The sequence below is a fragment of the Rhopilema esculentum genome, chromosome 10, assembly GCF_057945365.1.
Source record: "Rhopilema esculentum isolate cy_ngs chromosome 10, ASM5794536v1, whole genome shotgun sequence".
Taxonomy (NCBI): domain Eukaryota; kingdom Metazoa; phylum Cnidaria; class Scyphozoa; order Rhizostomeae; family Rhizostomatidae; genus Rhopilema; species Rhopilema esculentum.
The window spans coordinates 1,496,682-1,516,323 of NC_142824.1; the positions used below are offsets into that span (position 1 = coordinate 1,496,682).

At 37.5% G+C, this 19,642-nt stretch overlaps 1 protein-coding gene across 6 annotated transcripts; it reads left to right on the forward strand.

The window, feature by feature from the left end:
• Window positions 1-226: 226 nt before the first annotated feature.
• Window positions 227-13,426, forward strand: LOC135687256 (uncharacterized). Of its 6 annotated transcripts, none has more exons than XM_065203808.2 (5): window positions 227-562; window positions 10,723-11,038; window positions 11,323-11,347; window positions 11,717-11,868; window positions 12,254-13,426. In XM_065203808.2, exons 2-5 carry the CDS (start codon window positions 10,739-10,741, stop codon window positions 12,749-12,751), a joined length of 975 nt encoding a protein of 324 aa, XP_065059880.2. In that variant the 5' UTR covers window positions 227-562; window positions 10,723-10,738; the 3' UTR covers window positions 12,752-13,426. The 6 variants fall into 6 exon arrangements, with proteins under 6 accessions (XP_065059880.2, XP_065059873.2, XP_065059858.2 ...); XM_065203801.2 differs by lacking the exon at window positions 227-562 and adding an exon at window positions 4,927-8,434; XM_065203786.2 differs by lacking the exon at window positions 227-562 and adding an exon at window positions 8,494-8,965.
• Window positions 13,427-19,642: the final 6,216 nt, after the last annotated feature.

Below are 19,642 nucleotides of genomic sequence, written 5' to 3' on the forward strand. Positions count from 1 at the left end.
GAAGATCACGCTGGAGTACAAACTTCGAAGTTAGCAGATGGCCAGGACTGGGAGACTATTCGTTCTAAGTATGAGGACATCTATAAAAACTTTATAGCGTCCTACCCAAATGAGAAGGAAGAGGGTGAAGCGTTTCCAACAGGCGACGCTGCCTCAATCTATGTCGGGAATAAATCATTACCTTAAGGTGAAGCATGTTCGCTTAATTTGTCAATAAAGTTGTAAAAGAATTCCTCCATATTGTTTTGTTATTCTTTCCTGATGAGTGAGAAACGAGAATGCGCTCAAAATCTGATAGAAAAAAGTTCGAAGCACCATGTTCAAAGCACCTCCAATTGGATAATTTATTAGCCTCGTTTCCTATCTGTGCCAATTTGGGATCGATCCCACCTTTTCGAGCGTTTACACGAGACGGGATCGATCCAGTTTTGGAACTGGAACGCTTTCCAAAGCGAACCCAAATTAGCACGGATAGCGGATCGATCCCGAGTATTCCCGTGTAAACGAAAGGCCGGCTTAACCAGCAATGGCTTAAGGATTGGAGGAGACAAAGTGCATACAGGTGCGTTTATCTCTGGTCTTTTTATTTGGTTAAAAATAACAGATGATCTCTTCTCCTGTTGCATGTTGCGTGTTTAACTTAAACACCTAGAAATGAAATCACTTAATCACCAATACGTATAACGTCTCGATTTTCGTACTACCCAAGGCGGCACCGTTTGACGTAGAAGGATGAAAAAATGTTCGAATATGAGTGTTTCCAGTCAAAAATGCACTCTTTGAAGCAATTTTACCTATGCAACATAATTGGACAGGGTCTCTTCAGATTAAGACAAAACGTTTGAATTTTCTTCATGTCTTGGCCCAACACTAGGCAGAGGATATTGACATTAATGCTGAAATTGTTTCTAGAGAAAACCTAGTATGGAAGTTTCTTGAGCTTTATCTTTTTGTGCTTCTTGAATGAACTTTTAAAAATCTGTTTCAATGTTCTCGTCGATGATATCATTATTGTTATTCATTTTTTTTCGCTTAATCTATCAGCAGGTTGGAAGATTTCATCCTCTCCAACGGGTCCAAAGATTTTAAATATTTTCCTAATATAATTAAAAAGGTCTCGAATAACGTCCATTTGTCCGATGTTTTCTCATAACAAGGTGTTGCTTTTTAGTACTTGAAGCGTTGTATAAACTGTTTTGTTTATTTTGATATTCCGGGAAGGCGTGATGGCCAAACTCTGTTTTTTCAATTCCATTCATAGATAGAGCAAGTGGTAATGTAAGAGGTTGTATAATGTATAAAGATTTTTGCAAATACATTTGGTAACTTTATATTGCTTGATAGGTGTATTTGGTTGTGAAGAGCATCCTTCTCTTCTTTCGTGAAGTTAGGGTGCCATGTCAGTTCGTATAAAATGGTATCATCCAAATCAGTTTTTGAAGCTTGCACGCGCTTATGTACTGGCGCACTGATAAGAAACTCACACAAGAGAAACCTTTTGATACCATATTGAACTTCCAAAAAATCTTGGGCCCCTATTTTTGGTAGGACCCCGGGCCCGTGGGAAGTGCGGCCCTGCTATCATCATACCTTAACTTCTGCGTAACGAAATAATTTTAAATCAAACTTTCAACAAATCTGCATTTGTTCTCGGCTTGTTTTTTCGACAGAGCTAGGTATTTGGCCCCGTCTTTTTGTTGGGAGGACAGACAGAGAATATTTACCATTCAAGAAGCAGAAAACATTACTCAGCTGTATTTCTGGCAGTTGCATTAGATCTCCTTTCTCCAGATATAGTGCAAGGAAATGTCTTGACACTTTACGCAACTTGGTGCAGTGAATAAGAATTGGACTCCATGTAAGATTTAGACCCCGTTTATACGAGAGCGGATCCGAACCGGATCGGAATCAAAATGGGAAGGGTTTGGCTTTGCGTTTACACGGGAACTGATGGATCCGTATACTCTTGGATCCGCTATCCGAACACTTTTGGGATCGCTTTCAGAGGTGATCCCGTATGGATCCGATCTGGACCGGATCCCGTGTAAACGGGTGGATCTGGTCCAGATCGGATTCGTCTACGTTATTTGTCGAAAATGCGACAGAATATTTTTCAATTCAATCCGTGGCTTTTTGGCGCCAGAAAACCGAACATCAAGTTGATAGACTACTGCGTTGAAGAATTATTACGAAACTTTGACGATATATCGTCGTACTTTGTCCTCATATTTTCCCAATCCTGCCCACCTGCAAGCTTTGGAGTTTTGTAGTCCAATACTACTTTTAAAAGTAGCGCAGTTTCTTCTTCAGTCCACGAAAATTTATTCTTTTTAGCGTTATCTCCCTCCATGTTCAGGTTGAGCAATGTTTTGATTACGCACGAAATTCTGAAAACGGCAAATGCGCGCCAATTTTCGGAAAGCGCTCGCGTGTAACCTGTCGAATTCATCTGGATCCGTTCCCGTGTAAACGCAAATGGTTCTGGATCGGATCCCGTGTAAACGCATTGCCATTTCAGGGATCGGATCCAAAAGTATCCGGAAATTTCCTTAAAATAAAACTAAACAGCTGTGTCCAAATCTACCAAACTCGGAAGCACAATTCCTAGGGAGAGTAGCGTATATAGCCGCAAAGAGTTAATCGTACTTCTTATGAAGCTGTTGAAAATTCTATTCGTGTATCATTCGACCTTGATTATTTTTCATATTGAAGAAGATCTCTCAGCAGAAAAGGCCTACCTTTAAAAATAATTCGTATTTAATTCTCAAACGGTGTATTTTTTCTGACAAACTGGGTACTTCATATATTAAAAAAGAGCATCTTCTTTCCACGAAAGTGTCGAATTTTCCCTTCAAAAGTTAAATTTTTTCTTAAAGTAGATACATACGAAATTTTAGAAAAATAGGGGGGCATGGTAATTGATAACCTTTTGGTTGTAATGCAAACTTTATTTGACAAAATTTTTTGTGGCTAATGTATAGTTTTGAAAGCCACTCCGAGCAGATCAGTTAAAGTATCGCAGTCATAAAAATTATCCCTTTTCAGTCCTTTTTACTAGGGCTTACATATAATTCTTAGTGCAAGGTCTGCAAGAAGCGATGAAGTAATTTTTAGTGCAAAAAGATATAGACCCCGTTTACCCGGGATCGATCCCGGCCTGGATAAGCAAGCTTTCCAGTGATAGCTTGATAAGCCTATATGACGAACAAGAACTTTCAAACAAACCTTAGACACATGTCAAACCCTGTTCCGAGCAAACAAGATGGAAAACTCCGGAATAAAAAAACAGAAAACAGGCACCGCGGAGAAGGGTGGCTGGGGGACTATAGCCCCTACTTTTTGCCCAAAATTCAAAAAATTTACCAATGAATCACCAGTCACGCCACTTTTTATACGCTTTTAGCCGAGTGGATTAGAAACACCCGAAACAATAAGTAACAAATTGTTTCACGCTTACTATGCGAAAGCTATGAAGTTGTTATGTCATAGAGGGAGTGACTCGCGGAGACAAGGATTTTGAAATTCTTTGACATTTCTGTAACCTTAATACATCTATTAACCGCTGCATCCAAAATTTGGATTTTGTAATGAACGTAATGTAATGGTGTTCTTTAGAGGACGGTGCTCTTTAGAGGAAATACGGTATTTACTGGAAAATCGCTCTACGGTGTTTTGATAACCAGACAAATGATGTAATTAGGGATCGTTCCATATCATTTGTCTCTTTGAGCGCAAGGGCTCTAACCAGGTTTTAATACAAGGGAGGCCACAGTTTTAAGGAAGCGATTCATAAATTGAAATGTATTGTGCCTTTTTCAATCTATTTTTATTGCAAGTGAATTGCTTCTATTTCATGCTGGTAGAAGGTCTTGCTTGAGTAACGTACCATTCTTTTTTCTTAAGACCATTGTGCAAAGGATTCTGTTGTTGAATTTTTGCTGCACTTCAAATGAAAGTTTTTCAAAAATCATTTTTCCTGACATACATGAATATTTCCTTATAGACTTTTCTCTCATTCATCACATTAACTGATCAAACCTGATTTTTCTTCTTTGATATAGTTTTGAAAAATAACCTCACCAGCTGCATACAGTTGGCATGATTTTTAACGGTTCTATGAATTCATTGATGATTTATTTTAAACACTTATAAGAACTATACCAACAATATAACATTTAATTTTTGTCAACAAACTTCCTCAATTCTTGACAAAAACTCCAAACCAGGTTTGTAGGTGTGCAGTGTTTTTGCGTCTCGGCCCCCACCCCTTCATTTTTTTATATCCCTCACTTTTCTCAACGCTCCGTGATGTCTGAAAAACACTGAACTTTGATTGTGGAATGAAACTGCTGAATACAAACCTATCCCTGGAAATTCCTTCTTAACTGAATAATAAGAAGCGCGTTCCCAGGCACGCCGGAGTCGGAGGGGGCTGGGGGTGGCTATGGCCCACTCCTTTTTTGCCGAACTTTGATGCTCAGGTAGTGATCTTAAAGATAATGGGGAAAAACAACCATAAAGATTTTCCAATCTGTCTAGAGCCCCCTCCCACTCAGAAATGTGCTCCGGCGTCTTCACCCCAAACAAAGCTTGACATGTCTCGCTCTCGTAGTAAGCAGTTGCTCGCATTTGTAGTGACCCTGAGCTATGTAGTGACCCTGCCTAAGCCTATTTTCCATCCTACGCCATACACTCGTTTCTGCCTATTCATCACATTCCACTTAACACGTAAGACATTTCCCAACAGGCAATTACGGCATCATCATCATTAATCACCATGACGATCATCAGCATCAAAACACTGCTGTTCCCACATGACATTTCCTCTCCTTTGATCATCTGTCGTCACCTTGCCTCTCCCAACTTATGCATTGTTTTCCTAGCGTCATTCAATTATATTTACAACAATCAGTTCAGTTCAGTTCAGTCCACATCCGAGTTACACAGGCAACACACTGTCTCTCTCACTGGCTCCGTGTTCTCTGCACGTAAAATAAGACACGCTGGGTTGGAAATGACACGTTAGTCAAGGATGGATTTATTTAGTGTTTACATTGATCGCTGTTCCGATGTACACTAAAATGGTGACCACGACGTGACCCGAAAGATCCTTCGTTGATTCGACTTCACCGCAACCGAGCTATACAAGGCAACGTAACACACGGACACAAGTGTCTCCATTCGCCCGCACAACGGAACCTCGGCAGCATCACGGCACTCTCCGGTGTTCAGCAGCGTCTTCGGCTCTTTACAGGTTCTTGGTTACCCTACTCACAAAACCTTGGCACATTACATCGCTGGTTCCTGGTCAACCTACGAAAACCTTGTAATACAACACGGACATCGCCCCAAATTTTATCGCGGCTTGCAAGGACACCACACGGATGCAAGTCAGTGCAGTACCGGACAATCGAACATTCTAAGTAGTATTTAATATAATTTTTATCGTTCATTTTCTTTAACTAATCATATCACTAATTTTTAATTTTTTTATCGAATGCTTCGCTACCGCTTGCCTTCTAGGAGGGGAGCTATGTAGTGACCCTGCCTAGGCCTATTTTCCATCCTACGCCATACACTCGTTTCTGCCTATTCATCACATTCCACTTAACACGTAAGACATTTCCCAACAGGCAATTACGGCATCATCATCATTAATCACCATGACGATCATCAGCATCAAAACACTGCTGTTCCCACATGACATTTCCTCTCCTTTGATCATCTGTCGTCACCTTGCCTCTCCCAACTTATGCATTGTTTTCCTAGCGTCATTCAATTATATTTACAACAATCAGTTCAGTTCAGTCCACATCCGAGTTACACAGGCAACACACTGTCTCTCTCACTGGCTCCGTGTTCTCTGCACGTAAAATAAGACACGCTGGATTGGAAATGACACGTTAGTCAAGGATGGATTTATTTAGTGTTTACATTGATCGCTGTTCCGATGTACACTAAAATGGTGACCACCAGGGGCGGACTGGCTAATTCTTTTGGCCCGGGCAAATTTTGATCAAACCGGCCCACAAAAATAGCAAAAAATAACTCCTCGGAAAATGCAAGTAAATGTTAGTCTGTAAGGAACACAAGTTTTTAAATTCAGTAATTTTGTGCATGGATGAATGCTGGTTAACAGAACATGTTGAATAAGTCATTTGCTGACTAAATAGTAAATAAACAAAAATTTTAACTCATTGGTTTGACTTTCTTTCTAAATACAGTAACTTCTATGTTGATAATGTGATCGTTCTAGATGTCATCTAACAGGTGTTTTCTAAGAACTCCAGATTTGGCTGCAAAAAATTACCACGTAATCTGTTCTTTATATATTTAAAGTGGAAAAGCTTCTATCACACTCAACTTGTGACAAATAATTTTCTAATCCTCTGGAAAACCACAATGATTTTAAGCAGCCCAAAAATATCGATTTGTCCATTTGACTTATGATAGTGTAAGCCTAATAAATTTACCATAACTTGTATGAGTTTATTGAAAGGAGCAAGAGCAAGACCCTGCTGTTTTTTGTGACGTTTGTGGCTTTTGCTTGATAAAAAAGCTTTGTATCGTAGCTGAATCCTTTTTAAGTCTCGCAGCTTTTCCTCACGAAATTTCTGTGCACCACCTTTGGTTGAAGTCTTCTTGCTCTTTCCTTGTTCTACGTATGTCCTCTTCATTACTTCACATCTCAGAGCAAATCGCTTAGTGAACTCTAATTTTTGGACTTTTAAGTTTATTACATTTAGCAATAGCTTGTGCTTAGGAAAAAACATGACCAGCTTCAAGCAAAATCGGGGTAGGTTAAAATCTTAAGCCCCGGCAAAACGACTCGACATTTTCACTGAACATGCACTGGACAAATGTCCAGCGTAAATGTTGCGTCGTTTTGCCACCTTGTCCAGTCTTGTTCAGCGATGTTGAGTGTTGTTCAGTCGATTTTAAAGGCAGCCAACAATGTTCAGTGGACTGGATCAAATTTCTTTTGCTCACTGATGTTGTACAGAAATTGTTCAGTCGTTTTGCCACTCTACTGAACATTGTCCAGTTCGCGCACGCGCAATCGATTAATGGTTTGAATTTGGCGTCAATTTATTTCCCATATTCAAATCTTCAACAAACTTTCCTAGTCAACACCGCGAACGAAATGGAAATAACGTGAAAATTCAATTCGACCAATAGCAGAAAAAGGCATTTCATTAGTAACGATGAATCTTCTGATCAGATTAGCTTTAGTTCCGATAAGGAAAGCGATGTCAGAGAGCACGAGGACGGTAGTTTTGATGAACCTAGCAGTCCTAGCCACTTTTCAATAATACACTCTAATTCATACGATAACACGGTTAGGGCTATGAAAAGTGTATTTTCAAAGGTAAAGAGATGCCCTGTTGCCAGTTTTCCCACCCGCATTCTTCAAGAGGGAAAAAGTTCACTGGACAATGTTCAGTCGTTTTGCCATAAACAATATTTTCTTGATGTCCATACTCTGAACAAGTGAGCAATGTCCAGTGTGTGACCAGTGCAAATGTCCAGTCGTTTTACCGGGGATTTCTTTATGTATCGCATTGAAACAGGGATGTTACAGTATAATATGTCGCCAAAAAGGAAATACCGTCAAGAGAAAATATAACAAAGTGTCAATAACATGCTCCCTGAAGAAGTGTGTATATTTATTCTTTCCCACAAAGTCTCTGAAAATTCAAGCCAAACAGATTAACGCGTGGGTATACTTTTTTGCCTCGCATTCACTTTTTAAACTAATTTATTTTTTTGCACTTTTATCAACCGGCCCTTAAACCGACCGGCCCTTCGGGCGATCGCCCGAATAGCCCGACCAGCCAGTCCGCCCCTGGTGACCACGAACCGGTAGAGTTGTTTTGCCAAGTCGAATCACGTCGTGGTCACCATTATAGGAACGCGAGTTTTTGTTGAGCGGCGTTACCTATCATAGCAGTGTTTTGATGCTGATGATCGTCATGGTGATTAATGATGATGATGCCGTAATTGCCTGTTGGGAAATGTCTTACGTGTTAAGTGGAATGTGATGAATAGGCAGAAACGAGTGTATGGCGTAGGATGGAAAATAGGCCTAGGCAGGGTCACTACACATTGAACAAAAAAAAGCAAAGTAAAATTTGCTGTAGACATGAAATGTTTATGAAACCAAACCAAGGATATGGACGACCATGCTTTTGTCATCGAAATTGATTGCCAGTTTAAGCGAACCTCTGTTTAAAGGCGGAGATTCGTTTGATTCTCTGTCCGACAAGATGATTAATTTTGCAGAGAAAAATTGAATAAGCAATGCATAACAGGTGGCTAAGCAGTAGGTAAATTAGAAAAGTGTTTTGCTTGTTTTAAACAGCAGTCTCATTTTTTCAATTAACAGGCGGTAATGCCTTTCTTCTCACTCCCAATTTTGACGCACAAGGCATAGGTAATACATTTCTGTTCATTTTTTGCCCTTATTTTAGGTTCAAAAATCTGTGCACGAAAATGTCACAATATGTAGATCAAGATGTCTCTTAATTTCGATTATATTTTCTACGTCTATGATTACAGGGATAATTCATAAAAAGCATGCTTTAATGAATTTGATTTATCTCGTGTTAAAAATGTAACCGAAAGCCTAGCAATACAAAGAAGTTAAGCAGAACTTTCTAAAGCCGAATGACCCAATGACAGTCGTCACTTGAATTTCAAATCACAGCTTCTGAGTAATTCAGCATTGAAGTGATAAAAGCGAACACTGAAGAAAAATCTATAATTGATATTGACTGAAAGGGATTATCAGCTGGCTCTTTCATTTAAGTGCTAATTTCAATACTGAAGACAACATTTTAGTAAAATGTCAGCGATAAAGCTTTTATAGGTCACACAAGAGGTGATAATTTTCAATATGAAGGGCTACAATGCTAGACAAGTACATAATACATAAAACATTATTTCAATGCTGCTCTAGATGCAGGTAAGTGCAGATGACATTGCTGCTTTCTTCAGCAGAGTTACCATTTTCAGCTTGAAGACCAATGTATGACATAGAACCATAAAAATTCAACAATCTAACATTCGGATAAAAATTTATGACGATGTCAGCATTTTGTGCTACGATTTCAGGGCTAGTTTTTCTCGTTGTTCTCAGATTTCTCCGTTCATTTCTCCGTTCATTTCTCCGTTCATTTCTCCGTTCATTTCTCCGTTCATTTCTCCGTTCATTTCTCCGTTCATTTCTCCGTTCATTTCTCCGTTCATTTCTCCGTTCATTTCTCCGTTCATTTCTCCGTTCATTTCTCCGTTCATTTCTCCGTTCATTGAGCCTAACTAGTGCACCTATGCAGTTAGTTTAAGTTTTAAATGATTGATTAACGTAAAATTACAGTTGGTATAAGCATATATCTGATATCAAATAAAAAGTGTTTGGAACGTTTTTCATCTGAAATTGTTTTGTTGAAACTTTTTCGTCTGGAACTTTTCGATTTCAATGTAAACAGAGTTCTGATGCGAGCTGCGATGACTCTGAATGAAGCTCTATTTGATCTTTTGTGACAACATCACTTGAAGTCATGCCTTTTCTTGAACGAAGAAGGGGTGGCACTTTTTGATGGTACTATGCGGGGAAAATATCCTCCAAAATTTAAAAATGATACCCTCGTCTCAAGCTCAAAATTTGAATTCTGATAATATTCATCGGCGTTTCGAGAAAAGAATGCACCCATTCACTTTCTCAAAAAACCCAACGTTTGGAGTTACGAAGGAAGGCCAGTCAAACATTGATAAATAAACATATCTATGATTACGGCTCTTAAATTCCCCCCAAAAAGATTGCCTTTATAATTTTACTTATTTCCTTGTAGCTCCATACTATACTTTCAGTTAGAACTTTTCAACCTAAGGAGGTCAAAAAATTCTTTACTCGTAAGTTAGGTTTACTGCCGCAACAGCATTTTGACTTGTGACTCAAGAACATAAAATTTGCATTTAAAGGACTTGCAAAACAGGAGTATAATCTCTAAATGAAGAGTATTTTTCCTCCCTTAAGATCACGAGGCTGCGTTGATGCAGCTGTAAAGAATTGTGCATTATCCCCCGTCTTAATGCTACTTCGCAGCATGTGTGAGCCATCTCATTTTCGTCATTTAATTTACTTCTTACTCAGAAATTAATAATCTAGCCATGACCAGGCACAAACAACAAAACAATGATAAGATAACATGTTTGCGATTCTTTGATTGAAAGAAAACAACAGCCACCCGAAAGAATTTTGAAGGAATTGTAGGAAGGCTTCAGTCTTTTACTTCAGTACCTGCTTTGATGAGATTAAGATGAAAATGTTTGGTAAGATAACTCTTTAGTATAACTGTGTATTAGCAAAGCCATACAGTAAAATGAACTCGTCTTTCTTGTTTAAATGTAAATATTCTTCTTGCTAAAGAAGCAGAAACAGTTTAAACTGAGTAGAGATAAATTGAAACGTACATGCTGGTAAGAAAACTCCTATGATTCTCTTGTCTAATTCTATAAAGAAAATCAATTTGGCTTCTCAGATTTTTTTTGTATCTTGGAAATACCTCAACAAATTGGCGGAAAATATTGCAAGGCGACGGGTGAATGAACGGCACAGATGATGTGATTGGTGGAAGAAGATCGCAAGGTGTTGAGTGAATGAGCGTGGATGTAAATATTCTATGTTAGTTATCTGATTCGGTCGTTATTTTACATCTGCAGTTCATGTTCTGCCAAAATGATGACAAGAATTCCGAGTCTGGCTGTATTTGCATTCTTGATTGTTGCTGCAACTTGCAACAAAGCGTCCGTAACAACCTACATCAAGAATAAAAAGTTTTCATGCCCCGATGTCGATAAAAAGATTTACAAAGCAGCTAGTGAAATGCAGTGCGTTCATAAGTGCCTGAGATACGACAAGTGTACCACAATTAACTATAATGCTGCTAATGATGCAAAGGAGAACTGTGAAGTATTTTCAAGCAGTAGTTGCTCAACAACTGCTATTTCAAGTCACTGGACGGGAATAGTCATTCAGGTTAGCAATTTGTTAGTTTTTATAACCACGCATGCTTTTTTTTCTTGTTGTGAAAATCAAGCCATTTGCAATCACAAAGTTCTCCATACTGAACTGCCGTTTCTTCAATAAGTACCTTGAACGTTTCTATATCCAAGTTTCTACGTTTCTACATTATCAACGTTTCTACAGAACATTTCTACATTTCAACGATATTTCTTGAAATCATAACGTGAAGATTGGAATAATTTGTTTTCTAAACTTATGATATTGAATGAAAGCTTAAATATTTCTTTATGTTCCAGCAGCAAACGTCTTCAGAGCCAAAAGGTAATCAGAAATTTTGTCTTGTGTTGCAACAGCGTCTTAAATTTTAGATTTTTCTTGTTGATGTCAAATCGTTAATTCTTTGTTGATTCATTAAATCCTTTCGCACGAAGCTTCTTAGTGTTTTCTTCATATTTTTCAAAAAACCTTAAATAAAGAGTCATTTAAATTTTTGTCCCGTAATGTGAAAAAAATCTAGATTGATAAATAGTTTTTGACATTTTTAATACGAAAGCATTTAGCAAGAACGATACTATAATGTTCAAAAGTCCTATTTAGTATTCTATTTCGCTTTGATTTCTAAAAATGCATCAAAGTGCTTTGGCTTAGCGTTTTGTATCACTAACACATTAGAATGTGTTCTTTTCTTAGTATATGACAGTTGCAAGGAAATATTTTCGAATGGAGCAGTGACGTCTGGCGTATACAGGCTGAAATCTGGTCTTCATTTTTGCAACATGAGTAATGTTGGTAGCTGCGGAGGTGGTGGCTGGACACTTGCAATGAAAGTTGATGGCACAAAGGTCTGTTGCTGTCAATTCCATGGTTATTTTGAATTGATCTAATTTTGATAAACTTAAAATTGTTTTGAAGGAAAGTCTTTTTGAAATGGGACATGTCGAAGGAATCAAGTAGACACGATCAAGACATCTGCTAACACGGAAGAGCTTCTTTGTCATTTGCTAACTAACCAATCGAGAAAGCAATTCTCTATGCCGACCTTGCTATACCGACCTTATAAAATTCATTTACTTTGAAAATTGTTTTCTTATAAAAGCGAACAAAATTATTAAAGCATTTCTATTTTTTAAATCTATTTTTTAAAGCATTTTGTTATGCAGCAATTGCACAAACTTTTGCTTATGTTTAGCGTTCCTTTTTTGCATCCCTTTTTTCATTCATCCTTAGACTACATTCGAAGCCTCTTCCGCATACTGGACCAACAGCGAAATTTTTGACGTAGAAAATGGCATCAAATCATTTTACGAAAATGAGGCAAAGTTTCCTGCTTTCAACAATGTGTCTTTTGATGAAATGTGCATCGGTATGAATGTGGCATCGGCCGTCAATTGGATTAAATTACCAATCAATGCTGCCTCGTTGCTTGCAATTTTCAAACCGGGGACCTATGTACAGACAACAATTGGAAGATCTACCTGGAAATCACTGATAGCTTCTTCGTCCTTGCAGCTTAACTGTAACCGGGAGGGATTGAATGTCAAGAGTTCAGGAAACACGCTAATGACGAGAATTGGTATAATTGCAAACCAGGAAAATGAATGCGCTTCTCCTGACTCCTTTGTCGGGCTGGGAGGATATTGGAGCTCTTGTTGCAACAAAGCCTCATTGAGTCCAGATAATGGGGATAGAAACACGCTTGGCATGGGCTATATTCTTGTTAGATAAAAGTACGGAGCAGACTCTAAAGGAAAGACAAATCTAACTGTCCTGTAAATTGGCTAAATGCTAAGCTAACACTTGCACCCAGAAAAGTACTTCTTATTTCGATGTTTCGCTTCTGAAAGTATATGCAAGCATCTCTATATCAGATCTTGTCCGCTCATATGCAAATGTTTTTGACAGTATTTGGCAAGTTCGCTATCGATTATGCAACATTTTAGTTCCTGTTTCTCGGAGTGGAAATTTCTAGTAACACTATGATTCCGATGTCTCGTAGACGCTCGAATCCGGGTACTTTCTATCCAATTGCCCTAAATTTTTCTGTGGAAAAAGGGTATTTGCATCCGCAATGAAATTGCACGAGTTAGAAAACCAATGTTCATACGTTCAGACAGGCCTCGTTTTCATGCTGCTAGCGATATCGACAAAGGAAAACCTTTTAAACAGATAACATGGAAAAGAAGACCAGTGACCCTTCTTATTTATCTGCCATTTATTATTTATCCTTCATTGCTTTTTTAAATCAGAGTTGTAGTTTTTCTTCAATTTTCAGCAAAAACTCTTCATTAAGAATATGTGAGATGAAATTTTAGAGAAAAATCTAATATACACAAGATATGAATTAATGTATTCAAACTTTTCCATCGTGTTTAAAAATCTTCACTGAAGCTTTTTTGTTTTATTTCCTCATATCTTGTTCAATCTTTTTTCAAGAAACATTTTGTTTCTACACAAAATTTTATAAAATGCTTTCGTTTTTATTTTTCTCCTCCAAGTAGGAGCCTTTTCCAATTTTCAGGCTGAATTGGTTTTTATTGGATAAGGGTCTAATTACAATATTTCAGCTTGTGAAATTTTATATGCGGGTACTAATGTATTGTCATGATAGTAGTGTAATTATTAATTGATTGTGAATGATAAAGAATCATCCAGTTATGTGGGACTTTGGCGGAGGTATAGTTCGTATACATCAAGAGATTATAGAAGCAAGATAGGTCTGCCACCACGACGTTCGCTTCATTACAACCACCTTTTGCATTACATAGAAGTCTTGCATCTATAATTAGAAATGTTGTTTTTCTTATGTTTAACCATCGAGATGAAAGGGTTGTTGAATTGAAACGCCTTAAAAAGACGGTTTCCGAATTACAAGGGAATCATAACAACACCAGGTGATAGCCAAAGTGGTTATGCAATCTGTAGCATAGCGGTCAAATCTTTGATTGGCTGAGAGCTCTGTTCGCTACAATGTTCTAAGCCAATCAGCACATAGGATTCGGGAAAATTTCAAGGGTGCGTTTTCGTCAATTTTCCCGCCGTTTTTCAAATTTTATTAGATCCCAGTCTTACCGGGTGAGTGTATTCGCCATTTTCATCACATAAAATTAGTAAAAATGGTAAATTGTCTTTGGACAATCATGATTGAAATTACTTTGGGTTGTTGCTGGAAAATTTTTCACTTTTATGAAATCAATTTTGATTTCAGAGGACAAAGATACATTTATTGAGTTCGAGGGTGAATATGAATGCCTTCGTGCCGTTGCGGTAATTACATTGGCGATCACCGCCGAATCTAAGGCTGAACAGTGAGTGCATCTTTGACGGGATTATGAACCATTTCTAGATTTAAGGTAAGTATATAATTGATTTTATCTAAATGTGAAATGTCTAAAGCACTTTGGGTGGGGAGAGGTAAAAACGTAATTTATCTGAATCTCGACACCAAATTTAGCGATCATTTGCAAGGTGTTTTTTTATATTATTCTTTGCGATCGAACAGTGGCGCCAATATAGGTTAAATAGCAACGCATGATGATGAACTGGACAAAAAATAAAGTGGAAATTTGCTTTGTAGAGGCGTGAAATGTTTTTTGTAGAACGTGTGGTAAAAACACGCTGAAATGGCGAAAATGGGCCTAATTCTAGCTCCGAAGCGATTTTGTTGTGAGAATCCTGTGTGCTGATTGGCTTAAGACATGGTAGCGAAAAAAGCTCTCAGCCAATCAAAGATTTCACCGCTATGCTGCAATCTGTAATGTTTCCTTTTCAACAGATATCATTTGAACTTTCCGATCTTTTTGCTACATACAGATGTTTCTGAGACGAAGTCTAGCATAATGCATTTCAATTTTCAATTTTTCTTCCAAGCTTCTTTCCTAAATCGCGTTAAAGTAGAAAGAAGCATTCGATGCGAAAATTGAATATAAAACTAGTAAGCATTACAATATTGGTGAATAAACAAGCTTGGTTACAGAAATAAAGAAGCGAGAGTCTTTTATTTAACACTACAATAATCATTTTAAAGCACTGTGTTCCAACAAATCGAATTAATTCCCAAACATTAACCCATAATTCTCAAAATCCATGGCTCAGCATTTTGAAGTTTCTTGGCTCTCTTTAAATTGCTTCCAGTGATTCGCTTACACAAATCAGTTGTTACCCAAAGAAGGTGATAAAAGTCCTCATTATTCCTCGCCATTCCCAGTTATCCCTTGTTATTCCTCATTATCCCCCGTTATTTCCCGTTTAGTAATACCTAAATATAATGAGCCGTAGAGCTTAATTGCTAAAATCAATTTGGCATATTAGTCAAAAGGAGATCTGAAGAATTCTCATCAAATATTGTTAATTCAGCTCCACAAACAGTTGTATAATCAAAGAGATGATTCTAAATCAAACAGTTATACGCTCATAGCGTTTACCAACGGTAAATGATGTTGGAAATCGTGCCCCGGGGGTTTTACAACTATTATTTGTGCTGCTGTTTGCTGCAATGAAGTGTTGTGAAGGCTATATCATTATTTCGTTCATGCGATGGCAAGATTTATGTGACTCTGTTCAATTCTTAGCACCGAATCTTTTTCAGTGTCGTTTTAACAGCTGCTTCCCTCTATTTTCTATGAACTTATAAAAATATTTACATTCAATCGGTAATGAAAGGGCAAGTGTTTACAAGAAGCAAATTCAAATTCTTCAAATTCTGGATGCTAGTAAAACTTTCCTGTTTCATCAGCGAGCAATTTCGTATTTTTCATGGGAGTGGCAAGTCCTTAACCAGAAGAATGAAAAGCAAGGAGCTCAAAGCGGATGTTTGTAGGACACCGTTAGTAAGTTGCTTTTTTTTCAAAGAAACAGTATATATTGAAAATACAAAAACCTCTATTTTCGCCATGGGGTCACCGATTGCTTGCAACTAGAATCACATCCTTTATCATAATTGTTATTGCTGGTATTATATCAGGGATAAGGTAGGAGAAAAGAGACTAGATTTTTTGCAAGTGAACACACTTTCTCTAATCTATTTTGCCACAGCCGAGAGGTGTTTCAACCGATTTGTGCAAATATGTGCAATAATCCAAATCTGCATTACATAAAATAACAATAAGTTAGGAACGAGGTTGCTTATTAAACTAAAAAGGGATTAATTAAACTGACAATGGAAATTGCCGATCAAAGTAAACAGTTTGTCTACTGAAGCCGCATTTACAAGATCAATTTTTCTTTGGCAATTTTCCTTCGCAAGTTTTTTTGCCGGTGTAGATAAGCAACAAGTTTTCTTTGACAACTTTTTCTTGACAGGTTTTAATTGCATGGGTATACAGACAACTAGTCTCCTTGACAATAGCTATTTGCTCTGACAATCCTTTTGGCCAGCCGAGTTTGTATGTGAGTCCTGGAATTTCCTCCTTTAACATATTTATGAGTTCCTCATTCTTTTTGATGTTCTTACTTTTTTAACTGTCTGCCTTTGTGCGTGTCCCAAAGGCTTTCACGGCTTTGCAGAGCTTCTAATAGCATTGACGTTCCTTGGTCCAGTTCAACCTCGTGGCAGCAATGAGAGCAAAAAACAAGTAATTTCGCGAAAAGACGGGTCTGGAATCGAGTCAAATGTGTCAAGTTTACTTGTCAAGTCATCTACACGGGCAAGTTTTACATATGACAATCTACTTGACAAATACATTTGCTAAAAAAACTAGCACGCCAGATTTGAGTCACTCCATTACTCCTGAAAGAATTATTAGCAGCCCTATAAGAAGCATGCTTTTGAAAACAATAACCGCTCCTTAATAAAAACATACTCTAGAATTATAGAGCTGTTTTGCATTGGTAAGAAACAACAAGACAACAAGTTGTAGACGATGATACAGAGTATCTGAAAGTTATCATAGACACAAACCTTACAAGGACAATCAAATTCAAGTCATTCAAAAATATACACAGATATTTCCATAAAATGACAGCCTGGTAGATGTATATATCGGGACGAAGTAAAATCATTTTAATGCAAAAAATATTGCTGCTCATCAGCGCTGTCGCTAGTTATTTTGCTGGAGGAAAGTACCTTGCTCTCATTTTCACAAAACTAAGTTGATGAACCATCCTTTATTTACTGAAAAAAATTAAAATTCGCCGACAAAATACCTCCAGATGGCACAAAACAAAGCAAATTTTTAGCTAGCATTATAGCTTTGTACTTATAGCGTGTAATAAAAACATTGCGTTACTTTTACCATTTTTCTAAAGTGTTCTCAATTACTTGGCAACATCCATTAGGTTTTCAATAGAAAACATAAGACCCAGTCAGGGAAAATCAAATTTAGACCTCGATTTACAAAATCTATTACCCCAAACTTTAAATAGCCAAAGAAGCTCCTATTATCTTACGTTCATGTCAAACCCCCTTTGAATGTCAGGAACGTTATATAATTGCTCAGTTTTGGTGTTTCATAAAAACAAGAGGGTATGGTCATTTGAGAAATTGCAGCTCCAAAAAAAGTTAACAGGCGTTGTCGAAATAAGACTCCTATAGATTACAGTCAATAAAAAAGGCAAGCTTAAAAAGTTAAAAAAAATCAGAAAATTAGGAAAACAGACAGAACGTTTAATTCTGGTTTGGAAACATTTAAAAAATGCACATTTTTCAGTTCAAATTCAATATTGAAGCGATAACAAGACAAACGATGGGCCTAAGCAGAAGAAATACAACAGAAATGTAATATATATTGTGAGTTGTGAGGAAAAATATAATATAAGAATCTATTAGCCATTTTTGGATTTTTTTAACAAAGAATGCCCCCGGTGCTTGTTTCGTTTTGTATTTAGTTTTAGCTGTTGGTTGAGGAAAAGTACGAAAAGAAGCCTTTTGTGTGTTTAAATTATGTACCGAGCTTTTCTTGACGGCCAAAGCCTTAATGATTGTTAAATTTTATGCCTAAGAGCCATGATAAAATAAACACAAGCAGCTCCCCAGGTCGTTGATCCTTAATTAATGTACCATAAAAGCTCTTTAAGTCCCCCTCTCTATTAGACCTCCCTTACCAAGGACAAAATCTAAAATAAGCCCCACTCTCTATTAAGTCCCCCTTCTTTGGCCCCGCGATGTTAAACAAAGAAAACATGCGCATCGAGTTGGTCTCTTGATGGATAGGACGATGATAAGATCATGTGCATTAGAAGTCAAGAGGATACTGATATCGATTCTTTCGAAGAAATTGAAATTTTTTTATAAGATGTCTCAGGGCTGTCAATTGATCCTGGTGACTCTGATGAAGATGAGGACATTATGATTGATAAATTTCAATAGACTTTCGCAGCTGCTTACATTTTCTTGCGAACACATTTTACATTTTCAATGATCTAAATCCCTTCTCATATCAAATTTGAGCATTTCGCCGCTCAAACATCCGTACTGCGCATGCTCATTATCAGAGGCGTCGTGGCGAATGAATTCTAGAGGGGGGCAGGAAAAAAATTTTCCGACAAAATTTCTTTGATTTATTTAAATAAAATAAAAGCATTTCATGGAAGTGCAAGGGGGGGGGGGTAAAAAAACTTACAACTTTTGCCTTAGCTGCAAAGATAATTAAAAATGCACTTTTTATCTTGTCTCTGTTTCTGTCGTACTTTTACAGTGAACATCACTGGCATCCGTAAATCAGGACGAGGGTAGAATTAAGTTACTACCATGGTTGCCGCCGAAGGGGAAAATATTTTATTATCGAATGCTTCAAATTCGCCGGAAAGTGCATTCTTTGAAGCAAATTTTAAAGACAAAATCTTATTCGTAAATTAAATATCCACTTGGGGAAAGCGATAGTTTAGATCGACTTTTCCCTTGTTTTACCTTACGCAACATAACTGCATAAATTTTCAAATTTGGGACAAAATTTTTAAAAATCTGACGATAGGCATAAAATTGGCACTATTCCGGTCTTCAATAGCAAATGAAGATATAATTAGTGACTAATATTTACCAATTTCTAAAAACAAATTTGGCCCTTGAGGATTCGGATTTTAATTGACAAAATCCGAGCAGCAAATCACTCTATGGTAGGAATCGGTAAATCCTGAGAAATCATTTTGATTTTTGGAAATCTAGTATTTTCTTTACAAAAATGAATTGCCTCTCGAAATTACGGTAAGTACTTTAGTCCAAGTAATTCATGTTACTAAAAGTTTGAGAATTACTAACAGCTCAAGCTTCGGAATTTTCCGACAAAACAATGATTTTTCCAAAAATTTTGAAAGCAAAGGGGGCCACGGCCCCCTGCCCCCCCCCCCCGGCCACGACGCCTCTGCTCCTTACGCAAACGATTGCAGATAGGCCTCATCTCGTAATGACGTTAGTTCGTATTTCTAAAGTTCGTAAGTAAAGTCTGGGACATCTTCCAACAACAACAAAACGGTAACACAGTGGATACCTGAGCTTTCCCCGATTAAACCAAACCATATGCACGAAATACCATATCACATAAAAAATTATGTACGTAGTAGTATGTAATTTTCAAAAAATCAATGCTTGAATACCGTAATCGTTCGAAAAAGCGCCCGGGCGCTTATTTAATTCTTCTGCTGTTAAGGGGGGGGGGGCGATTATTCGAGATGGGCGCTTATTCG